This window comes from Rattus rattus, chromosome 1, assembly GCF_011064425.1.
Source record: "Rattus rattus isolate New Zealand chromosome 1, Rrattus_CSIRO_v1, whole genome shotgun sequence".
Classification (NCBI taxonomy): Eukaryota; Metazoa; Chordata; class Mammalia; order Rodentia; family Muridae; genus Rattus; species Rattus rattus.
In genome coordinates this window covers 38,541,462-38,565,310 of record NC_046154.1, presented here as the reverse complement: position 1 = coordinate 38,565,310, position 23,849 = coordinate 38,541,462, and the positions used below count along the sequence as shown (strand labels likewise).

General features: G+C 51.7%; 1 protein-coding gene across 1 annotated transcript; it reads right to left on the bottom strand.

The window, feature by feature from the left end:
• Positions 1-4,334: 4,334 nt before the first annotated feature.
• Tie1 (tyrosine kinase with immunoglobulin like and EGF like domains 1) lies at positions 4,335-23,680 on the bottom strand. Its single transcript, XM_032899207.1, has 23 exons — positions 23,502-23,680; positions 20,190-20,507; positions 19,999-20,109; positions 18,512-18,667; positions 18,224-18,355; positions 17,958-18,098; positions 17,634-17,762; positions 16,482-16,627; positions 16,095-16,239; positions 14,344-14,502; positions 14,039-14,176; positions 13,558-13,848; positions 12,850-13,140; positions 12,370-12,560; positions 9,601-9,811; positions 9,349-9,459; positions 8,961-9,151; positions 7,727-7,840; positions 7,548-7,618; positions 6,094-6,134; positions 5,918-6,014; positions 5,691-5,790; positions 4,335-4,765 (listed from the first exon to the last, which is right to left on the bottom strand). Exons 1-23 carry the CDS (start codon positions 23,557-23,559, stop codon positions 4,694-4,696), a joined length of 3,414 nt encoding a protein of 1,137 aa, XP_032755098.1. The 5' UTR covers positions 23,560-23,680; the 3' UTR covers positions 4,335-4,693.
• Between the last annotated feature and the right edge of the window lie 169 nt (positions 23,681-23,849).

Below are 23,849 nucleotides of genomic sequence, written 5' to 3'. Positions count from 1 at the left end.
ACCATCAAGCCCCAGGGACCATCCTGTCTCGGCGTCACCAGCATTTGACTTATGGGTGTACACCATCATACCTGGGCTTTTATGTGGGTACCGAGTATTGAACTCAGATCCTCACAATTGTGCAGCAATCCCCCCTGGGCTCTTAGTTCTGTACCCTGCCTGCCCTTGTATAGGTACCACAGTGTCTTGGATTTTGTTACTTTGTGGTAAGTTTAGAAATCTGACGTGTGAGGGGCTGGGGATTTAGCTCAGTGGTAGAGCGCTTACCTAGGAAGCGCAAGGCCCTGGGTTCGGTCCCCAGCTCCGAAAAAAAAAAAAAAAAAAAAAAAAAAGAAATCTGAAAGAGTGAACCTACCAATTTTGATCCTCCATATTGTTTTGGCCATTCTGGGTGTCTTGCAGTTCCATACGGGTTATAGGCTACGTTTGTTCATTTCTATGAAGAAAGCAAGTGAGCTCCAGACAGAGGTGTACAAGTCTATAGATCACATGCGAAGTCTCATGAGACACCAATATCACCTGTCTTCCAGGTTGTTAATCAGAGGTATCTAAAAAAAAAATGATGCTGGGGATCCTGGGAAGAACCCCCACCCCTGCTCCTTTGGCGAGTTCCTCACCACTGATTAAATCCCATGACCTGTTATAAGTCTGTGGTTTTTATATCTTCCTAGGACATTGTTCACTTCATCTGACGGGCAACGCTTCACTTTCACCCAGTCCCTGCATAATCCCTGTTCCACAGTGCAGCCAGAGTGATGCTTCCAACACAAAAATGCCAGCTTTGGACCCGTGGGCAGCTCAGTGGGCTAAAGCACTTCCTGCACATCCCAGGACCCCCAACTTTCATCCCAGAACCCAAGTGGAAAGAGAGAACAAGCCCCACAGATGGTCCTCTGGCGTCCACACACTCGCTGTGGCACACTTGCCCGCACAGGTATCAGGCGCGCACACACAGTAATGATAAAAAATGGATGAAATACAAATCTGATCCAGACACACTTACTGACAGCCCCTAAAGATTGTTCTTTTTTAGTCTTATGTGCACGTGTGTGTAAGCCATGTGTGTGTCGGTACTTAACGGGGTCCAGGAGAGGGTATTGAATTCCCTGGAATGGGAATTATAAGTAGCTAGGAGCTGCTGTGTTGGTGTTGGGAATGTGGATTTAGGTCCTCTGAGCCATCTCTCCAGCCCTCTTTTTTTCTTTTCTCTTTTCATTTTGTTTTCAGTAGCTGCTCTTGAGGACGTGACCCATGTCCTTAAGGCTATCACTAAAGCTCAGGCTGGCCTAGCCTCTGTCACGATGTTCATGGAATAATGTTTTCTTTGTTCTGGCCTTATGACGCTATGTTCTGATCCTGAACACATCACCAGACACTGGTGCTAAGATCTCTTTCTCCAGGGAACTCCTGCTTCCTCTCTGTGCCCAAATTAATACATGATTCTTGCTTCAAATGCTTTCCTGGCTCCGTCTCTTGCTCTACATTCCCCAGGTCGCTCTTACAGTATGGACTACCCACCTCTGGATTTTACTGTATGTTACACATCTGCCACCTGTCAAGGACATCCTCATCTACAGGTAACTTTAAAATTATTTAATTTTATTTATTCTTCTTACATACATTAAATTTCCAGTCCCTCCCGACACCTGCTCTCGTCCCCGGACCAGTCCTGCTCCATTTCCCTTCCAAAAAAATAAAAAATAAAAAAAAAGCATGCCTCCCAGGGATATCAATTGATCACAGCATGATGAGTTGCAGTAAGGCCAGGCACAAACCCTTATATCAAAGCTGGATGAAGCAATGGGGTAGGAGGAAAAGGGTCCTAAGCGCAGGCAAAAGAGTCAGAGACAGCCCCCATCCCCACCGCACTGAGCTATACAATCATAAGATATATGCAGAGCTCCTAGCTCAGGTTTATACGGGATCTGTTTGTCCCTTTGGCATCTGTAAGCCCTGCTTAGTTGATTCTGTGGGCCTTGTTCTTTGTGTCCCTTACCCCTCTGGCTCCTACAATTCTTCCTCCTCCTCTTCTGTGGGATTCCTAGGCTTCAACTAGTGTTTAGCCGTGGGTCTCTGCGTCTGTTCCCATCAGCTGCTGTATGATGCCTCTCTGGTGCATGATTGGGTGAGGCACTGAGCTATGAGTATAGCAGAATACCATCAGGAGTCATTTCACTGACCTCCCCTCCCCCTACCAGTCATGTTTGGTTCTATTCTGAGTCTCTGAGATGTCCTGTCTCTGGCTCCTGGTCATCCAGGCAGTGTCAGGCATGGACCTCAAGTTGGACAAGTCATTGGTTGGCCACTCCTATAAGTCCTGTGCCACCATTATCCCAGCACATCTTGCAGACAGGACAGATTGTAGGTTGAAGGTTTTGTGACTGAGTTGATGTCCCAGTAACACTGCTTGGAGCCTTGCCCGGCTATAGAAGATGGCCAGTTCAGGCTCCGTATCCCCCACTACTAGGATACTTAGCTAGGGTCATCCTCATAGGTTCCGGTGGGTCTGGGTTGCCTCACTTAAAGCTCAAGTCCAAGTGGATCAAAGACCTCAACATTAAATCAGTACACTGAACCTAACAGAAGAGGAAGTGGGGAAGAGCCTACAACATATTAGCACAGGAGACAACTTCCTGACAGAACACCTCTAGCATGGGCATTAAGAACAACAATCAGTAAATGGGAGCTCATGAAACTGAAACGCTTCTGTAAGGCAAAGGGCACTGTCATCTGGACAAAACAGCAGCTTACAGAATAGGAAAAGATCTTCACATCTGACAGAGGACTAATTATTTTTAATTTTATTTTAGGCAGGGTTTCATGAAGTCCAGGCTGACCTCTGACCAGGATGACCTTGAACTTCTGACTCTCTTGCCTCTATTCGCCCCCAGTACTCAGAGTGCAGACCTATAATATTATGCCCAGTTTCTACGGTGCTGGGAATCGGACCCAGGGCTTTGTGCATTCTAGGCTAGTACTCTGTTCACTGAACTACATTCCCAGCCCTAGACAACTTTATTAAAAAAAAGATATATTCTATGTTTTAAGGTGTGTGTATGTGTATGTGGGGGTGGGTAAGTGTCATGTGAGTACAAATTCCTGTGGAGGCCAGCCTTCAGAGGGTCTCGGATCTTCTGGAGCTAGATCTAGTTATAAGCACTGGTTGTGAGCATCGAGACACAAACTCAGAGCCTTTGGGAAAGCAGGACATGCACTTGATCACCGACCCATCTCTCCAGCCCTAGGACGGCCTTTTTCAATGCCTGCCCCTGGACCACATCCCTGCAGTGAGTGTCACGCTGAAGGTTCATCTCCACAGGTCCCATCTACCCCACATCAGCCTCCTGTTCACTCCAGTGAATTTCTTCTTCTTGAATCACTTCAGGTTCCACACGTTCAGCTCTGTTCACTACAGATCTTTGCGTTGCTGTAGAGTCCACCATCGTCAGATAGCACTTAGCTACTACGTACAGGGCCCAGGATTTCGGAAGACCTTATTTGACACCAGCAACGACGAGGTATGTATAATCAACCCCGTTTCTCAGAGGAGAAAAACAGGCTCAGAGAGGTTAAATGGTGTGAGGAAGGCCACACAGGCAATATGTGGCACACAAGCACTTGAGCTCCAGTCTGCCAGTCTAGGATCTGTGGCGTTAACTACACGGTCACAGTGGGTTGTTCATCTGATTCATTGGGGAGAAAAAGATTACACCTGTTTCCTAAGACCCAGTAGAGACAGCTGAGAACACCCATGAGCAATCAAAGGAAAAGCAAGTCAGACAGACCACACATCAGGCAGTGTGGGTGGGGATGAGGAAGGGACTCCCTTTCAGCTAGGAGAGGAACACCTCCCCCAATACCACTCCAAAGGAATTTACCTCATCTGGCTGAGGTTGGAGGGCCTCTGCCTCTCTCCTTTTAGACCAATTAGCTGGTTGTAAGCTGGTGACCTGCCAGAGAAGGGCTGCCTAGAAGCCAAGAGTGAGAGGAACACAAGTCCTCCAAATCCAGCCACCATCTCTCTGGGGCAGAATGTCACTTGGAGCTAAACTGTGCTTCAGCCAATCCTGGCATAGACCGGTTGGGGCAGAGCAAAGACTCTGCCAGAGATGCAGGGAGACTTCCTGGTGAGGAGGCTGGGAAGCAGGAAGGGGACCAAAGAGAAACTGTACCGTGATTGGGATGGAGGTGGGGACTGGTAGCATGTGTGGTGTATGTGGCCAAAGGGTCCTCCGGAACACCTAGAGCCCTGACGTAAGGGCAGGGCTTAGGCAGTGCCCTGGGACAGTGCTTCCTTTCCTCAGAAGTTGTCTGTAAATGTAGATGTACTCACATGGCTGTTCCAAGCATTTATTTTTTTGAGTACGAGCAGAGAGTCGGGTAGCTAAACGGGGTGTTAGTAACATGCATGCCGCTTTCGGTAGAGGATCAGAAGTGGGGTTTGGGTTTGGGGAGCAGCAGAGTGGGGAGCACATTTGTAGAAGGAAGAATATGATGGGGTAGCTATAGGAGCAGCTGCCAAAAATGGGGATCCCCGTTTCCCTCCACCCCATGTTTCCTGGATCCTTTCCTTTCTCCTTTAAATTAAAAGACTTTCTTGAGACAGCTTGGGTCAGAGGTTGGAAGGGTTCAGAGTCACAGGTGGAAGCAGTTTGCTCCGGCCAGCAGAGCCAGGTTCTGGTGGGGGGGCAGCCTAGGCCTCCTCAGCTGTGGCATCGATGCCTGCGTAGGTAAAGTTCTCAAACAGTGACATGTTCACGTAGGCCTGTGGGAGGAGCAAGATTTAGTGGAGCATTAGCAGGCAGATCTCTGTGAGTTCAAGGCCACCCTGGTTGACAAAACAAGCCCCAGGCCAAAGCTACATAGTGAGGCACTGTCAAAAAATCACTTCATGATTACTGTTGATTACCCAGCTCTCTGTATATGATTATTTGTTCTTCCCTCCCCTTCCCTCCCCTCCCCTTCCCTTCCTTTCCCTTCCTTCCCTTTCCTTCTTCTCTGCTCCCCATCACTTCCTTCTCATCCCTGTTTTTTGTTTTTTTTTTTTTGGGGGGGGGGGGTTTGAGACAAGGTTTCTCTGTGTAGCCCTGGCTGTCCTGGAGCTCCATCCGTAGACCAGGCTGACTTTGAACTCAGAGGTGGACCTGCCTCTGCGTCCAGAGTGCTGGGATCAAAGCTGTGCACCTCCACCGCCAAGCCAAGAAAACCATTTTCATGTTTCCGCATTTTGCTATATTTCTTCTTTCATTTCTGTCTGGTAATCTAGCTAGTCACATGGTTCTTTGACTCAGATACTGTGCTTGTTCATATGATTACTGCATCACTAATGTGTATTCAGCTCTTCCTGTGTCACTCAGCCACTCCTCCTTTTGGGTGACCATTCAGGCATTTCCTCTGGCATCAGATAGGAGAGAATGGGTTGATGGCTTGGAAGAAGGCAGACAAGGAGTCTGGAATTTAGGTGAGGGATTTGCTGTTGACAGTAACATCTCTGGAAGACTATGTGTGGTTCTAGTGTCTAAACCCAGCATGGGCTGCATTTTAAGTCCAACCCAGTTGTGGTGACAGTCCCAGCTGAGGGAGTTTGGGTAACAGTGTGGGAGGCACAGTGACCTCATATGTGGCATCTATGAGATGGTACCTCCTGTGAGCTTGGAGGATGCCCATCCCCCTCTCATCCAACCTCTTACCTTCCTGGCTTCCAGCATGCGGCCCAACTGTAGTGCAATCTGGGCAAAGGGGGGGCGCTCATAGGGACGGTCCCGCCAGCACTGCCGCATCAGCTCGTACCTGGGGGCGAGATGGGACTGCTGTAAGGTGAGGGACTGACTGGGGGTGGGGGTCAGGTCACTTGTTCAAAGCAGAGGCCACTCATCTCAGAGTTGAGTTCCCAGAGCTCCAAGGGAAGTGAACTCACACTTCATCATCACAGTTTCGAGGCTGCTCCATGCGATAGCCTTGAGGCAGTTTCTCGTAGAGCTCAGCACAGGTCATGCCACAGTAGGGCGTGCCTCCTGCAGTGGGTACAAGGTTCCCTCAGCCCAGGGCCCCACGGTAAGAGGGAATGCCCTGGGAAACTGGGTGTGGGCTTACCAAGGCTCACTATCTCCCAGAGGAGGACCCCAAACGACCAGCTGAAAGGAGAAGGATGCACTTGGTTACATCGTAGGAGACACAGTTCAATCTCTACCTAACCAATGGTGTAGCCACTCCCCAGACCCTCATGAGTCTCTGCTAGCATCTAGCGTTGGTCAGTTACTGTTCCTATTCTACTGAACCTGTCTCATAGGTCTTGGTCCCCAGACTCAAGTAATTAAAGTAACATTTGTGTTATTTCTTTTGTGTATTTCTATTGTGTATTTCTTTCTCCCTCTCTCTCTCTCCCCTCTCCTCTCCCTCTCCCTCCCCTCTCCCTCCCTCCTCTCTCTCTCTCTCTCTCTCTCTCTGTAGTTCATAAGTGGACACTGGGCTTCTTTATTTAGTTTTTGGACACTTAGCTTTCTCACTGAACCTGGAACTTGCTGTTTCTGATAGACTGGCTAGCAAGACCCAGGAATCCCCCTGTCTTTGCCTCCCTAGAACTGGGACTCCAAGTTTGTGCTACATACCTTTCCCTTCCCCCCTCCCTCTCCTCCACTCCCTTCCCTTCCCCTCCCCTCCCCTCCCTCCCCACCCCTCCTTCTTTCCTCTCTCTCCCTCCCTCATGTGGGTGCTGGGGATCTGACCGTGAGCCATCATGCTTGCAAAGCAGGCACTCTGCCAGCTGAGCCATCTTCCCAGTCCTCACAACTAACATTTTAAAGAATTTCTTTTTAATATTTTTTGGATTTAGTTTGGGGAATGAGGTTTTTGTCTGTGGGCAGGAATATGGACACCTCTGGTGCACACAGATTTCAGAAAAGGGTGTTCTATCCCCTGGAATTGGAGTTATAGACAGTCGTGAGCCACCACGTGGGTTCTGGGACTCGAACTCAGTTCCTCTGGGAAAGTATCCATTACTCTTAACTACAGAACTGTCTCTAGCCCCGTACTGAGAATATTTTTAACTGACATTTTTATTGAGCACTTGCCTTGGTCTGAGCACTGGTTACCTTACTCACAACAGCTCTAAGATTTGAACTTTACCAACTTACGGTTTTACAGGTGGAAACACTGAAGTCTGAAAGGTTAGCTTTTGTGCAAAGGTCACACAGCTAAGAACAAGATCCAAATCCTGGCTTTAAAGCTCTCTTGTTCTGTGCATCTTGTATGGGAAGAGGCTCTGTGCAGGTGCATGTCAGGCCTAAGGCCAGGACAGGGAGTTCTGGTGTGGAGGGGGATTCTAGGAAGTCTTGGGGCAGAAACAGGAAGTAGGTGGTGGTCAGAGGGCAGTCCAAGGGCTCAGGGCCAGGAACAGCAGCTCAGGAGGCTGAGATGGACATACCCGGAGATAAGGGGAAGTGTGCTAAGATGGTCGTGTGTGTGTGTGTGTGTGCACGCACGTGTGCATGCATCACATGCGCCTGAGTGTCCTGGGAGCCAAGTGCTCAGTCCCCTGCCCCACTCACACGTCACTCTTGGTAGTGTAGACGCTGTAGTTGAGGGACTCAATGGCCATCCAACGCACAGGAAGACGGCCCTGTGAAGGAAAGGGTCTAAGGGCGGGGTGGAAGAAAGGGCTTTTTGAGGGGCTTGGGGGGCAGGTTCGGGCATGGGCCCCAAGTGGGGAAGCCTGAATGAGACTTGCCATCGTCTTCTTCACATATACTTCCTCCCCCCGAGAAAGGCCAAAGTCTGCAATCTTGGAGGCCAGGTTCTCTCCGACCAGAACATTTCGAGCAGCCAGGTCCCTGTGAATGAACTGCAGGCAATGTGAGAAGACAGGGAGGAGAGGGATGAGGGGGTGGGTCCTGGAGCATAGGGCCAGTAGCAGCCCCTGCATCTTCCCACCCACATATGCCTCAGCTGTGGGTCAGCTGACTAGGGTCCCAGAAAAGTCACTGCTGGCCCTCACCCGATCGTTCCCCTGGCTTGGAACACAAGTTCAGGTAGTATTGACCTTTCTGGGACTGGGAAAATCAATTTGCTGCCAGCTTCTCCTTCCATTCTCTCTCTCTCTCTCTCTCTCTCTCTCTCTCTCTCTCTCTCTCTCTCTTTCTCTCTCTCTCTCTCTCTCTCTCTCTCATTTTCTTTTTTCTCTTCTTCCACTCCCTCCCCTCATCTTCTGAAATAGAGCTCACTACTAGACTTAGCTAGTCTGGTACTTACTAAGCAGCCCAGGTTGGCCTTGAACTCTTGACCCGTTCACCTCTATCTCCCAAGAGCTGGGATCACAGGGCACAGCCCCATATGACCTTTCTTCTTTCAGTGCCCTCTGTCCCATTTTCCCACTATCTTGTCCCCTCTCCCTTATTGATGAAAGTCCGTAAGTGACCTCCACGTTCTCTCTCCTTCCAAGGACTCGAACTCTGCTGTCTGTAAAAAGCCACAGTGTCCCTCTGGCAGTCATTCCTCCCTTATCATGCTTGGGCTCCACTGCACCCTCTTCAGTGGGTCTCCGTGTCTTCCCTGCTGGATGCTGCAGTCACTGTCACAGTGGCAGCCCCCACGCTGGCTCCAGCCTAGACCTGTCTTTTGAGTGCCAGTTTGGTACCCACAACTTGTGCACCTCCACCCAGGATGTCCTTCAGAGATTTCAAATCCATCACCTCCTCCCCATCTGCCTCCTGTCCTCTTCTCCCTCCTTGTAGCGTTTACAGTCACTCGGCACCAGGGCCAGAGCCTACGGTTGTGTCCTTCCTCTCACGGTTTGTACCTCCCATACCTCCCCGCTCCCTACGGGTACATGCGTGCACACATGTGCGCACATGCATACACGCACACACACACACACACACACGCACACACACGCACACACATGCACACACACACGCACACATACTCACACACACACACACATACACACACGCACACACACACACCTGCTTCTCACTAAGGTACTGCATGCCGTTGGCTGCATCACTGGCAAAGCGCAGCAGCTGCCGGGAGCTGAGTGTGGAGGCTGTTCCATGCTCTCGAGCAAAAGCTGGATCAGTCTCCAGGACCCTGCTCTTTCTCAGGAAATCTAGCAGGTTTCCATACGGGGCATATTCGATCGCAATATACAAGTAGCCTGGGAGGTAAGGAGACACAAGGTGAGTTTATACCCAGGCCGTGTGTTGTTATGAGTAGTTCCCAATGGTAAGAGACAGGCCGCAGTGTGCAGGAGAATCCTGTGACGAGTGGAGAAGGCAGGGATCGCCCCAAGGTGCCTATGTGACACGGGTGAGAGCTGACGTCAGAGGAACGGCAAATGAACTCAGGACTCACCTCGGTTCTCACAGGCCCCCAAGAGGTTGATAATATTGGGGTGGTGTCCTAGTTTGCACAGAACTTCTAGTTCCCCTGCAAAGTCTCGGTGGTCATTTTCAGACGCATACTCTGTGTAAAGAAATCAGTGTCGATTTTTGCCAGGGATCACCCTGGGAGGGGTCAGTTGCTGGGGGAGCTAGGTAGGGCCTGGTATGGGTGGGGCAAAGAGAGAGCAGGAAGCTGGGATCTGGAGTCACGACCAAGGAGGACCTTTCAGCATCTTGATGGCTGCGTTCATCTTGAGTCCGTCCTTCTTGATCATGGCCCGGATCACTTGGCCGAAGTTCCCCTCCCCGATGAGGTCCTCAAAGGTGATGTCCTCCCACTCCAGCACAGGGTAACTCAAAGGCTCAGGCTGTGGCTTTGGCCGTCGGGTCAATGTCAAGGTCCCTGAGCTGAACTGCAGGATGGTCTCTTCACCCTTCATGGGATGGGAGGAATAGGCAGTCAGTCCACACAAGAGATGTGGGGACAAACAGGGGAGCAAGGAGATAATAGAGAGAGGGACCAGAGGTTAGACAGATGGACGGAGCCAGACAGGGGGCGTCCCGGTGGTTAGCCTGGGCCACACCAACAGAGACAGGCATTGCACAGAATCACAGGTGACAGTCACAGGAATGTTTCAGGTAACAGATGCAGAGGGAATCGTCCTGGGGGTGCTGGTGGGTGGGGTTGCTGCAAGGTAGAACACGAGTTCGTGGGTAAGTTGCCAAACCACGGAGAGACCAATGGACTAAAACAAAATTCTAATATTTAAGCAGAGAATTGAAATGAGACATGATGGGGAAAGTAGGCTTCCCGTCTTTGAGCAAACTCCACAGCTAAGCTTTATTGATTCATTTACTTAGGCCACAGCAGGTGAATTTCTTGAGTGTTCATTACATGCTAAGCCCTGAGCTGCTGGGAGCAGGTAGACAGATTTTCTTCTTCACAGTAGCAGAGGCAGGGATGCTCCCTGTCCCTCCAGGATTCAAGGACCATAACAAAGAGGAGTGTCCAGCTCTCTCTACTGAGCAGGGGCATCCTGGCAGGGCTAATGGAAGGAAAAGCAGCAGCGGCTGAGCAGAGTAAGGGGTTGCAATTTGAGAACCCAGAGCAAGGTCCAGACGGACCATGCAGTGGACTCCCCAGGTGAGCCGATGACTAGCATGACATGTGTCGGGGACACAGGTCACATGGGTTCACTCTGAGCATGTGCAGCTGAGGCATACAACAGAATACACATATATGTTCTGTGACTGCATCACATGCAGTAGCATCTATTCAAATACACATACACAAGAGAGCTGAAGGTGTGCCAGCATGGGGACACATGCATACATACATGGGAGGTACTTCTTTCTGCCCCACTACACGGCACGCGCATGAGCATGAATAGCTGTGTGCAGGAACATCTAATTGATATTGGTAATGAACAAATACTCGTTAAAGGCTGTTTCCTCCCTGCCTTGCTTCAGCATCTGGCTGTGTTACCCTCTCCCCACCCCCCATGGTGGTGATGGCTTTCTGTGTGCACTGACCTCAGAGGCGAGATCAACAGAGCTCAGACAAAGAAGCCAGTTGAATCTCTGGACTCTGGATGGGATATTTAAAGACACAGCAGATACCAGCCTTGATCAGTGAACTTTCAAAACAAGAGAGTTAGTGCAAGAGAGAGAGGGGGAGAAGAAGAGGGAGAGGGAGAAGGAGAGGGAGAGGGAAAGGAGGGGAAGGAGAGGGAAAGGAGAGGAGAAGGAGAGGAGAAGGAGAGGGAGAAGGAGAGGGAGGGGAGAGGGAGAGGGAGAGGAGAGGAGAGGGAGAGAAGTGTTGTTTCTTTCCTTCTTTTCTTTCTGACATTTTGGCTGGTGCTCCAAATGTCTCTTAAGTGTCTTTAAAGTGTCTTTAAATAGCAAGAGCCCAAGCAGAAAGGACCAAGGCCAGAGTCCTGATTCTAAGTGACAAGAGAAGGAAGTTATGAGAAGACAGGAATCATGGGATAGGTGAACACGACAAGATAGGGCGAGTCTGGGTTTCTGAAGAGGTGTCAGCACCACTTCCCCATCCCATGTCTGTACAGGCCTGAGGGCCAGAGGCATGGCCTGTAAGGGACTAAAAACCCAGAAAAGTTTGTAGAGTGAACCTCTCTCCAGTGGGAACGCAGGTGAGGCTGCAGGCCTTGTATACTTTAGAGGTCAAAGGTAATTATGTGAACAGTGTGGCCACACACTGCTGCCCTTTGAGGGGAGCAGCTAAGCCCAGGTGAACAGTTTCCCAGAGAGCCCCTGGAGTATAGTCTGGGGCTGGGCATGGTGACGCACACTTTTAACCCCAGAACTCAGGAGGCAGAGGCAGGCCATCTCTGTGAGCACATAACCAGCCTGGTCTACATAGAGAGACCCTGTCTCAAAAAAGAAAGAGCAAAGGATCGGAGGCTGGGATGAGAGTCACAGCCAGTAAGATTCAGAACACAGATAGAGGCTGGCTTCCACGTAAGGGAGGGCCTATGATGACACAGGCCAGCATGGGCCCTAGTTGTGCTCCAGGATATCACCACATGATCCAAGCTGACCCCCAGGGGATGGGTAAGTGTAGAAGATAATTCCAAATGGTGTTCTCCAAGCCTTGAATGAGACCTGGTGAACTATGGAAGAGCTGACTTCTTTTTAACTGAGAATCCTAATTATCCAACCATTAATATGGATGGGCTCAAGAGCTGAGCTCAGTTAAAAAAAGGAAAGAAAGGAGTGAGATTTAGCTCAGTGGTAGAGCGCTTGCCTAGCAAGCGCAAGGCCCCTGGGTTGGTCCCCAGCTCCAAAAAAAAAAAAAAAAAAAAAAAAAAAAAAAAGAAAGGTTCTATTTTGTATCCTAAAGGCTCACTTAGATGCACCTTAAAATTTGTGGCATGGACATGCGCATGCATACGTGTATGTACTCGCATGTATGTGGGTCCAACACACACAACAGACGGGACCGTGTACCCAGTGGGTATGGGACACTGACCGATCCTGACTGGTAGGTGAAGGTATGTCTCCGATGTAGGCAGCTTCTTCGGATACACACCAGGGCTAAAAGGGCAGCCAGGATGGTGAGGCAGGTGGCAGAGACGGAGCCTACCACAGCCAGGACCAGCTGCCGATCCAGACCGTCTTCAGCCATCCGGCTCTCTTGGACTGGGCTCACACTCTGCAGCCCTAGACACAGGAAGGGACAGATTGTGGTGATGGCGTGGGTCAGGGAACCCAGAGGCCACCGTGGGATCCCACAGAGGGAGAGTTTGGACATCCTGGTCCACGCTATGGGGAGGTCTCGAGGGTGACTCGAGTTCAGCAGGGGAATGGATTCAAGGTGGGACAGTCAGGCTTATATGTCTCTTGTTTAGAAGTCTTGGGATGCCTTAGCTCCAGGGTTGGGGGTGACGTGGAGGGACCCGTGCAGAGCACAGTCCCGGGGACCTAGGGATCGCAGACCCCATGCTCTCACCATTACCCAGCGTGCTCTCTTCCACTGGGTTGCTCCAGTCGCCGAGACCCTGCACACTGGCCCGCACACGGAAGAGGTAGCGCGTGCTGGCATTGAGACCACGGACGGTGGTGCTCGTCTCCTCGGGTTTGTCTACATCCATCCACTGAGGGTCTCCTGAGCCCCCGGCCACCTGAATCTCCACAATGTACTTGGATATAGGTCCAGGCGGAGCCTCGGGATGCTGCCACATCAGACGGATCTCAGAGTCTGAGAGGGCCTGGGCACGGAGGTGGCGGGGAGCTGGAGGCCCTGGGGAGATGGGAAGGGGAAGGAAGGGATAGAATGAACTGTGCGGTCAGTCACAGTCACTCTAGCATGTAGTTTGCTTCGTGGATCCCAGCATGGGAGCCTTGTGCTACCTTCTCTCTCTTTCCCACTGGCTGGACTCATCTTCATCCCCACGTGACCTCCACCTCCAAGCTGCCTCTTCCCTTGGTCACCTTGCCTCCCTAGGCCTCATAGTAGCTTATGCTCCCCAACCCCCCATAGCCCTGTTCTTCACAAGAGTCATAATCTCCTCATGTGCCCCTGATCCACATGCTCTAAGTGACGTGTGTCCTCCTGGTATCTCCTATCTTCCCCATTCATCCTGGGTTCCCTCCACGTCTACCCAGTCTCTTGCCACCTCCCCTTATCCCTAACCCATCATTCCCACAGTGGACCTACCGCTGAGGGGCAGGTGCACATGCGCAGGGGGTGAGGCAGGGCCCAGGAGGGTGCAATGATATAGCCGCACATCCAGTTGGTAGTGCGTGCCAGGCGTGAGTCCAGTCAGGAGGGCAGTGCGGGCCTGGGGGGATGAGATGTTCTCCCGCCTCTCCTGTCCCCGGGCCCCATCCCACAGACGCAGCAGGAAACCATCACCAGACAGTGGCACCGAGGGTAGAGACCAGCTCACCCGTAGCCTGTCAGGACCCTCCACGTTCCAGCTCTCTACCCACGGCTGCAGCAAAGGCTCTGCGGCCAGAGGTCAGAAGGAGTCAGAACCACTCAATGGGTGCTTGGGACTAAGTGGGCCATTAATTCCCACTGGGCAAGGCTAGGACAAACTCCACTGGGAAAGGCAGGGGTGGACCAAGTCGTATTCTGAGTGGGCAATGGCAGGAAACCCTGAGGGAACAGGGAAGGATATATCTTGGCTCCTCACCAGGACAGTCCGTAGTCATGAGAGTTGAAGGACCCCAGGCTCCTTCTCCTCCTTCCCCTGGCCGGCTCAGCTGCACTCGAACGTTGTATCCTGTCCTTGGCTTCAGGTTCATTAATGTCACATTCTCACTGGGATCCACTGGGGGTGAGGTGTGCCACACACATGCTTGGTCCCAAGCATGTCCTAAAGCCACCACTCCCCCTTCGTCCCCTCTTCTTTTGGTGCCATTCCCTCCCTCATTTCTGTTCCCACCCCATTCCTCACTATTACACAACGCTTCATCCCCTAACTCTGTCCCCACTCACCCACAATGGCAGACCAGGTAATCATGCTGTCCTGGGGCCGGTAGTGCAGGCGGACAGAGGAGATGGGTCCATCCCCACCGAAGGAGACCAGTGGGGAGACCACAAGCTGGCGGCTCTGCTTGGCCAGGAGCCGAGGTGCAGTCAGAGGCACTGGGGGTACTGCCAAAAAACTGGGATCAGTAAGGGGCCATGGAGAGGGGAGCACTCTGGGCTTAGACAGTGAGCACCTCCAGATCTCAGTGTGGAGATTATCTAGTGTGGCAGGAGGAGACCAAGTTCTTCAGACGACTGGGACGGCCCAGGGAAGGAAGATCTGGTCTCTGGGTAGCTTGGCCATGAGGAGTTAGGTATCTCAAAAGATGCTAGGTGAGAGAGTGGTGTGGCCAGACAGAGGTTGGGAGACCTCTCTCTGCCCTTGCAGCATTCAGTAGAGGGAAGCTGGAAGGTAAGGCTGCCTCCACAGCCACCGTCCCTATTCCAGCCTCGGCTTCTCTTTTCTATTATTGGTATTAATGCCGAAATAGGTTCCTTGGCTTCCTCTGAAAAGAAGACCAGGCCGACTTTCTGGGAAAGCATGAGAGAAAGAAAGAAGGGAAGGAAGGAGGAAAGGGGGTGAGGAGTGTGGAAGATGCAGGGTGTCAAGGTGAAGGTGTGTAAGGTGACAGCCGTTTGTCAGGGGCAGGTACAGATCTGAGGGAGATGAGGGTCCAACTTGGATCCTAAGGAGTCCCCAGTGTCTGTGGCTCTCTCAGGGAGCCAGAGTCTGGGAGAAGTGGCTGGTACACAACGGGCGTCAATTTCCACACTGGGATCAGGCCTTCCAGATGATGCCCTGCCTCATGAAGGTTCACCATGCAGGATTGGCATCAGGGGAGGGGTCCTGACTACAGAACACATGTGGTGTTGCCAGGGAAGGGTTGGCACCTTGGCACTAGATGCCATTTTACATAAGAAGTGTCAGCCATTGTGATAACTATGTAAACGCATCATCTAGTCTTCCTACCAGCCTGGCCCTGTGGGTGCTAATCTTCTCCTTTTACGCAGTGAGAATGTGAAGTCCCATTACTTGCTTAAGGCAACAGAACTCGTAGAGAGCACTTGGAATCCAAGTTGAGTGGAGGGCTGGGTCCAAAGCTCTGATAAAAGAATGAGCAGACAGAGGTAGATGGGGTAGTGGGCTAGAGATGGCAAGGGATTGGGAAGCAGAAGACAGCAAAGAAAAAGAGGAGAGGGAGGGAGAGATACAAACATGACAACATGGGGAACACTTGGGAACTGGGGTGCCCAGACTCATACTGGCGAAGTGAAAGACGCCTTGTGGGTGGAGAGGTGCTCGGTGCTCTGCTCTGAGTGCTTGACAGCTCTCTCGTTCACTCAACAGTCTCCTGTGTATGTGTCCCTTTTGAGGACCCAAACGGGTTTACCTGTCCGCTGTTCCTGGGGGTCCATGTGAGGTGAATCAGAGGCATCTCAGAGGTGGAGTTACAGGGACACTGGGTGCAGGGGTAAGAGGTGAACATGCAGGAGGCAAGGAGAGGCTGGAGGATGTCTCTAGTTTCTAAACCATAGGCTGTCTTTCCCAGGTAGGACCAAGCTGTGTTCCAGCGTTGGCACTGACTGGCCATTGGCCTTCTTCTTAGCCTGGGGCTAGCTAAGCTCTGCCTTTCCTGCTAGGATGCCCGCCTGAGCAGCATTAGGTAGTGCCTACTCCGAATACCATCTATCCCCCCAAACCTTAGAACAGCACTAACCTTTGACATTGACCTTGAAGCGCCGGCTATCTTGGCCACCAGACGTCGATACACGGCATTCCCAGAACCCGCTGTCCCCAAGAGTCAAACGGGGCACCTCGAACTCAGCTGTGGTCCTGTCTGGCTCCACAATGGCTTTGGTAGACTGAGACAAGGAGGCAGGGACAGAGAGTGTATTCTACGTGAGACGGGAATAAGTAAGTACTGACTACTGCTGGAACACAGACCCCATGGAATCCCGTCACCAGCTAGCCTGCCCTATTTAAGTCATGGCCAGGGCAGTGGGCAGAGCCTATAAAAAGTTCCTTGGGTTAGGGACCCAAGAAATGAACGGTCAAGCTGGCGAGATGGGGGAGCAGACAGTGGGTTGGGGTGACCAGGGCTGACCAGGAGCATGGTGCCGTCTGGCTTGCGGAGTTCCATGCTGCCCCGTACTGGGAAGGGATTCCCGGCAGCTGCACAGTTGATCCGGGGCATCGTCCCTAAGTTGAACTCCAGCTCTGTGGCCACATTGAGGATCTGGGGGATCCGGTCTAGAGAGAGAAAGAGAGGGCAGCCATCTTGAACAATCCTGGGGCAGCCATGTGACCACCCAAAATGCCCCCTGTCCTATGTTCTGCATCTCAGTGAAGGTCCTACTGTCTCTCCTGCTACTTAAAACTCAAATCAACAAGGTCCTGCCGCATGGGTCCTTCAGGTCCTGATGCCCCACATCCAGTCAGGTCTAGGGTTCACCTCCTCCATCTCTCCCATCACATCTCCTGGGATGTTTTAAGACTCAGAATCAGACCCTCACCCAAACAGCTCAGGCTGAATTTCATTGATCATTGATCTCTCTCTCTCTCTCTCTCTCTCTCTCTCTCTCTCTCCCTCTCTCTCTCTCTCTGTCTCTCTCTCTCTCTCTCTCTTCTCTCTCTTTCTCTCTCTGTGTGTGTGTGTGTGTGTGTGTGTGTGTGTGTGTGTCTCGCTGTCTGTCTCACAATGTAGCCTAGGCTGACCTGAAACTCACTTTGTCGCACAGGCTGGCCTTGAACTCCAGACAAGCCTCTTGCCTCAGCCTCCTGAGTGCTAAGATTGAAGGTATGAGGCTGCCTGTCAACTCCTTCACTTCCGGCCCCTGGCTTTTGTACTCTACTCGTGGTTCTTCCTCAGATACAAGTCTGATCAGCACACTCTTGAGCAATTTCTATTCAGCTCCTCACATTTAAGCAGCAACCCTTGGCCCAGTCACGTGACTCCTGCTGACCTCTCCCCTAAACCCCTACATTTTTGTCCCAGTTTACAAGCAGGGTCTCAACTCCCTGCACTTTCTCTACATTCTTCCCCAGTCATCTCTCTTGTGTCTTCCACATTAAATTTCAGATCTTGACTCCTCCCAGAAGGAGGTCACCCTAGGCTGTCGGCCTTCACACTGTGGGCACCTGAATGGTGAAAACAATCTGCCACATTTGAACTCCCCAAGGGAAGGACTTGGGCAGAGATGTGTTTGATGAAGGATCGCCTCGCCTGTCTTGAGGGGGGGGTCTCAGCAACATATACCTGACTTTTCACAGTGGACTCCATGCCACCCAGAGGGGCAGACGCAGCCGCTGAACCGATCACAAGTACCACCATTTTGACACTGACACTGGAGGCGACAATCTGCCCCAAAATGACCAGGTGCACATGCTAGGAATGGAAGTGATACAGTTACAGAGGGCAGGCAGGCTCCGCAGAGTTCAGATGGGACACAAGCTCTCCAATAGACTGGTGTAGTGGTGGTGGTGGGAACTGGTCAGGGGATTGGAGGGTTTGGTCTTCAAGTCAGGGACAGAGTGAAGGGTCTGGTACACTTATGCCCACAGGAGGTGGCTTAGTCCATACCTTCCTGGCACTGGCTTCCCCTCCAGCCGGATCCACAAGAACAGCCATAGGGATCTGGGAGGCAGAAGGTGAGACCCCGACAGCCTGCTGTGCCTGGGCACTGTTCCTGGCAGCTCTGTCCAAAACGACCCTCTCTGCAGGCTGAAAAACAGTGTGCGGTATACAGACTCTGTGGGTCTCACATGCTAAGCTTCATCTCCAGCGTTTTACATTCTTCTCCCGACCAGACACCCTTTCCTGCCTAGGTCCTAGTTTTTCCCACTTACCCTGCTCACAGCGGGTGCCAGTGAATCCAGGGGGGCACACACATTCGCCATCGTGGTCATGACAGACACCTCCATGCAGGCAGCCCGGGCAATCCTTGATGCATCCTGGCCCCCAGCGTCCAGCCTCACAGCCTGGAGGAAAGTGTATTCTGTAGCTGACCTTCACCCACCTGCTCGAAGCTGCTGAGGACTAGGGCAGCTCCTAGGGCCCCCGTGGATCCTGAGACCCAAAGGAAGTACATACGAGGTTCACAGCCTCCCACACCACCTCTGCCTTCTGCCCCTTACCTCGCACGATGAGCCGAAAGAAGGCACTGCCCAAGGGGCTGGCCTCTAGGTAGGTGGCGCTGTAGATGCCACTCGATGGTGGCTGTACATTTTGGAGCTGCAGTTGAAACCGCCCATCATGGGCCTCATGCCAGTCCAGGGTATGGAAGTAGGATCCTGGGGAACACAATCAAGGGCCCTCAGAATCACAGGGAGGCTGGCATTACCTCCCTCTGCCATGGTCCCACCAGTGTGCCCCGCCCACAGCGGTCAGACCTGGGAACACCACCAGTATCCAAGCTAGGAAGCAGGAGAACGCCCTCTACGTGCTCTCTGAGCCTCCCAACACACCAAGTCCTTCCTCTCCCCATCTCCATTTCATAAGCCAGCCCTCTTCTCGTGCCTTTCACAGGAGCTCCCTGTTTCCACACTGGCCCTGTCTGCCCACCCTCTGCTGGACAGCCGGGGGGCTGCTTTTACAATAGACTCTTCGTACCCCACTACTGTTGAATGCTCTCATGGCTCCCCTTGGCTCCAGGATGGCAGCCAGTCCCCTGGCAGTTGTTCTCTCCACCGTGGTCCCTGCTGAGGCCTCCAGTCCCATACCCCACCACACCCTGCCTGACCCCTGACATTCTGGAATTCCAAAATGCTTGTTTACCCTCTAGAAACGTCTGTCAGACCCTCCTGCTTTTGTTCTTGCCAGCCCTGCCTCCCAGTGTGCTGTTTCCTTCTAGGTCTCGCTCTTTTGCCCCTCAGGGCTCTTTCCCAGCCTCTTCATCTAGAATCCATACTGCTAGTCAAGTGTTCAACCCTGTTCCTTCCTGTCTTTGATAAGAACTCCAGACAAACTGCAAAGACTCAGGTCTCCCTCCCTGATTCTGCTTCTGCAGCTCCCTTTGGTTCAACGCTTTCTGCCCAAGGAAAAAGATCTTCTCCCTGAGGAGCCAAGTATCCAAGAGTTGACCAGATTGTGGGGATGAGGCAGCCATTTTGGGATGTACTTAAGACAAAAAAAAAAAAAAAGAGTCCTTCCAAGGAGTGGATAAGGACAGGGTGGTGGGCAGGCCCAGCGCTGAGACCCACAAATCTCTGTGGATTCCAGCATATGTCTGCCTTGGGATCAAGGATCAGAGTTAGGTAAGTCTTTGAGAGAGGTTAGATTTCTCTTGGCCTGTGCTAGGCACATGTTACCAGCTCTCTTCTTTCCTTTGGGGACTACTGCTCTCCTTACGCAGGCCATGTGACAGCACCTGCTAACTCCCAGGGGAGGGTCAAAGATGAGGCCTTAACATAGCACTTAAGAGGTAGCTGGCCACAGGTTCCTGGTCCTCTTAGTACAGTAGGTGGGTGGCTCAGGGCTAGAAATGAGATGGAAGGTCCTGGAGGTTGGCCAGAAGCATCCAGAAGGTGGACCAGGGTGATGGACTAAGTATATGGCTGACCAGGGATGGAGGTCCTGGGGTGTCAACACCATGGGTCTACCCGTCCAACCAAATGCCCCTCACCATTGTTCTTCCAAATCACATCAGTCTGCTTTTCCTTGTGCACTCGTGCAGAAAGCACAGCGGTATCACCTTTGTTCACCGTGTGTGTGACCTTGTCTGGAAACAGGTGTGCTGTGGGTGAAAGGTAAGGTCAGTGAGCTACAAAACAGCCCTCTCTCTGGCGGGTCCCTCTCCTGGTAGGCCAGACTCACCCCCCGGGCTGTTGTGCACATAGAGGACTCGAGTGCGCCTAGTGCCAGCTCCACCCACGCAGGAGAAGACGCCTACTAAATCCGAGGGCTTGGAGAAGCCCCGCAGCGTGACCTGATGTGAACCGTTGCGAGTGAGGTGCAGGGGCTGCCCGGGTGGGAAGGTGCGCACTATGCGATCATCCTTTTCCAGCAGCAGGGGCGGGCCCCAGACGTCGGAGCTCCTCCCTGCTCCCGCCTCACCAGACATACAGGTCAGGAAGAAACGCTGGGGTTCGGTGATACGCAGATTGGCCAGCAATGTTAAGTCCACGGATGCACCTGGGACCAGACAACAGTGACTCCGGGGTGGAATCCTGCCAACTCAGCAGCCCCAGGAGCGCGCGACTCCACCATCGACTTGCGTTAATGTTTCACTGTGCCCTCCGAAGAAGACTTCGCTTTTTCAAAGATTTCTGCCCATTCCCTTCCCTTCCACAGGTGCTTGCCCTTTACCCTCAAGCCTCTTCCGTCCTAAAACATAAGCAAAAGCACATGCCCTTCTCTGGGCATGACAGGGAATGAGCTATGCCTCTGTCGCCATCGGGTCACTGCCCTGTCTCCTCTCTGAACCGTTTCCAAGGCTATCCCAGAGCCACTCATCTCTTCTCCACCACGGAGGTGCAGCTTAGAAGAGTCACCGAGACTGGAGTCTCATGAGGACACCCTCCTCGTTGCTTAACTAATTGAGGACCATTTGGTTGGCTGGGATTGAAGATAGGGGCAGAAATGAAGTCACGAGCCCCACCAGCCAGGGAGACACAGTCACACGTGGGTCTAGATCCTGCCTTCAGAAGCTGGAGGGCCAGACACAGAATCCCTCCCAGGTCAGGAGTTGGAGAAGAGGGAGGAATGCCAACCCAGCCTGGGGGAAGGGAGGAGACGATGCAGATAGGAGATTCATCAGAAAAAACAAAAACACAAAGGACTCGTGGAGTTATTCGGGTGAGGAGGAGCAGAAGGAGAAAGGTCAGGGGTAGGGAGAGGCCATCCTACCGTCAACAATGAGAAAAATTATAGTGTGGGGAGGGGAGCTGCCTAGGGCTAAAGCAACTGGAGCATAAAATATGTACCCTGAAGTGGGCGAGATCGATGGGAAGAGGGTGACTAGCCTGCCTCAGATCTGTGATTCCAGACCTTCCAAGGCCCCTCCTTCCCTGTCCCTTCCCTGCCTGTTAGCTGTCAGGTAATCAATTCATTTAAATACCATTTAAATTACATTTCACAGTCTATCAGAAGTCAAAGAAACTGGCATCTCGCGGCCGTCTCGCAGGCACCAAATGCCCTTTCTCTACGGCACCCTCACGGCCCCCAGTGAAGTTGATATCCTTTGAGTAATAATTATTCTCAGGCTTCCTTGAGCACGTTCATCTGCTCCCTCGGCTTTAACTGTCACCCCTGAGTCAGTAGCCCTGGTGCGGCCTTTCAGCTCCAAATGCATTTGCATCAGTGTTTCCTAAACCCTCACCTCTCCCAGGTTTTCTGAGTCAGAGGACAACGCCCATTACCTGAGACACTAACTTCAGAGTCATCTTCTGTTCCTGCTGTCATAATAATTAATGTTTATTGGATGTCAATTATGCACCGGGCCCTTTAGTGATGCTCTCTTCCTTTCAGGGCCTGACCGTCCTTGGAGGTGTGTGTTATTATCTCCATTTTACAACCAGCGAACAAAAGCTCAGGACTTGCCCAAGGTCACACAGTTAGAAACTAGCTGAGCCAGGTTGGCCTAGCCCGAACTCCTCTTCTCTAAGCTCCCAATCTGGAACATATTTCTACAGTTTTTTTCTCATGGGCGTCCATACCTCCCAAGTTTACACTTACTGCTCTGGTGGCTGCCTACCTACCTCTTTCTTTTCTTTTTTTTCTTTCTTTTTTTTTTTTTTTTTTTTTTTTTTGGAGCTGGGATCAAACCCAGGGTAAGCGCTCTACCACTGAGCTAAATCCCCAACCCCTGCCTACTTCCTTCCTGACTTTTCTGGGCCCATGGCAGAGTAAGCTGGCGGCTCTCTTGTCAGTGCTCCTCAAGAACTCTTGATGTCTGTTTCTGTCTGGCCCTCATCCCTGGCCTGTGCTCCCCACTAGACTGTAAACCACTCAGAGGCAACCTCTGACACTTCTCTAATCAGCAGACTGAAAGAAACTGCCACCAGCTTTTAGAAACTTCTCCAAGACCTCTGTATACTCAGCTCCTTTTAGACAGCAAACGTGTCAATCTGAGAGGCTAGCATCGTGTAATTGTCACTGGATGGGTTTGGGTGTTTCCATATTCTCAGCCAATGGGCATTGGTGCTAAATAAATAAATAAATTAATAATAATAATAATAATAATAATTATTATTATTATTATTATTATTTTGAGACAGGGTCTCTCTATGTAGTTCTGGCTATTCTGGAACCCACTATGTAGACCAGGCTGAAATTAAAGCCATCATGCCTGTCTGTCCAATAAATTATTGAATAAGCCCAACACAGTTACTCCTGAGGTCCAAGTTGTTGACTGACCTCTACCACACACCCCCACACACACACACTGACCTCTGCTCCCAGCACCTGCCTCAGTTTTCCCTACCCGGATCTCATTTTTGGTAGATCAAAATGATGATGACGATGATGATGATAATGATGATGATGACGATGATGATGGTGGTGGTGGTGGTGGTGGTGATGATGATGGTGGTGGTGGTGGTGGTGGTGATGATGATGGTGGTGGTGGTGGTGGTGATGATGGTGGTGGTGGTGGTGGTGATGGTGATGATGATGGTGGTGGTGGTGGTGGTGATGGTGATGATGATGATGGTGGTGGTGGTGGTGGTGATGGTGGTTTCTGCTTTTCCCTCCAATGTTTAAGTTGTGTTAAAACACATCTACCCTAGAATTTCCCAGCAGAACCATTTGTAAACAGTCAATTCAGTGTCAATAAATTCAGAACAACGTGTAAACTTCACCACCCATTTCCACAGCTCTTGTTTTTGTTTTTGACATAGGGTCTCACTATGTCTCCATATGGTTAACATGGAGCTCTCTATGTAGTCCAGGCTGGCCTTCCAAGTGCCGGGATTAAAGGAATGCACCACCACACCCAACTTCATAGCTCCTTTCATCTTGTCAAACTGAAATGCTGCACCCATTAAACAATAACTCCATTCCCCTCCCCCAACCCATGGCAGCATATTGTGAGGTCCATTGCTATGTGATGCTAAGGTTTCTTGAGGGTGGGGAGCTCAGATTAAGGCCTTAAATCAGGAGTCAGGGAGACGCGCAGGGAAGACTTACCAACATGAGAGGCCAGAAAAAGAATGGGGAGCAGGAAAGGGGATCCCCACCAGACCATACTCCGGAGGCTGACCTGGGCCAGCCGAGGCCGGCTGGGCCCGGGGTCGGTTGCTGTGGGTCTGAGGGTTCAGCCTGTTCGGCTCAGTGCACCTCGGTGCTGGGGAGGAAGAGGAAATGATGCTTAGGGTGGGAGGGGTGGCAGGGGCGAGAGGGGTGGGAAGAGTTGTCCTCCCATGTCCAGCCCCCAGTAGCCTGGGGATGGGTGTGGCCTGGAAGTCCCTGGAGGGGACCATTTGAGGTGGGGGGCGGGTTGTGACAAAGACAGACTTGGGGACGGTTAGGCTGTTC

Bases quoted from the DNA above. Each gene is read 5' to 3' on its own strand.
- Tie1 (XM_032899207.1), bottom strand. From the start codon at position 23,559: ATGGTCTGGTGGGGATCCCCTTTCCTGCTCCCCATTCTTTTTCTGGCC. The intron at 17,763-17,957 runs GTATGGACTAAG...TTCCATTCCTAG, and splicing joins GGGAAGCCAGTGCCAGGAAG to CATGTGCACCTGGTCATTTT. The intron at 6,015-6,093 runs GTAAGCCCACAC...TACCCACTGCAG, and splicing joins CTGGGAGATAGTGAGCCTTG to GAGGCACGCCCTACTGTGGC.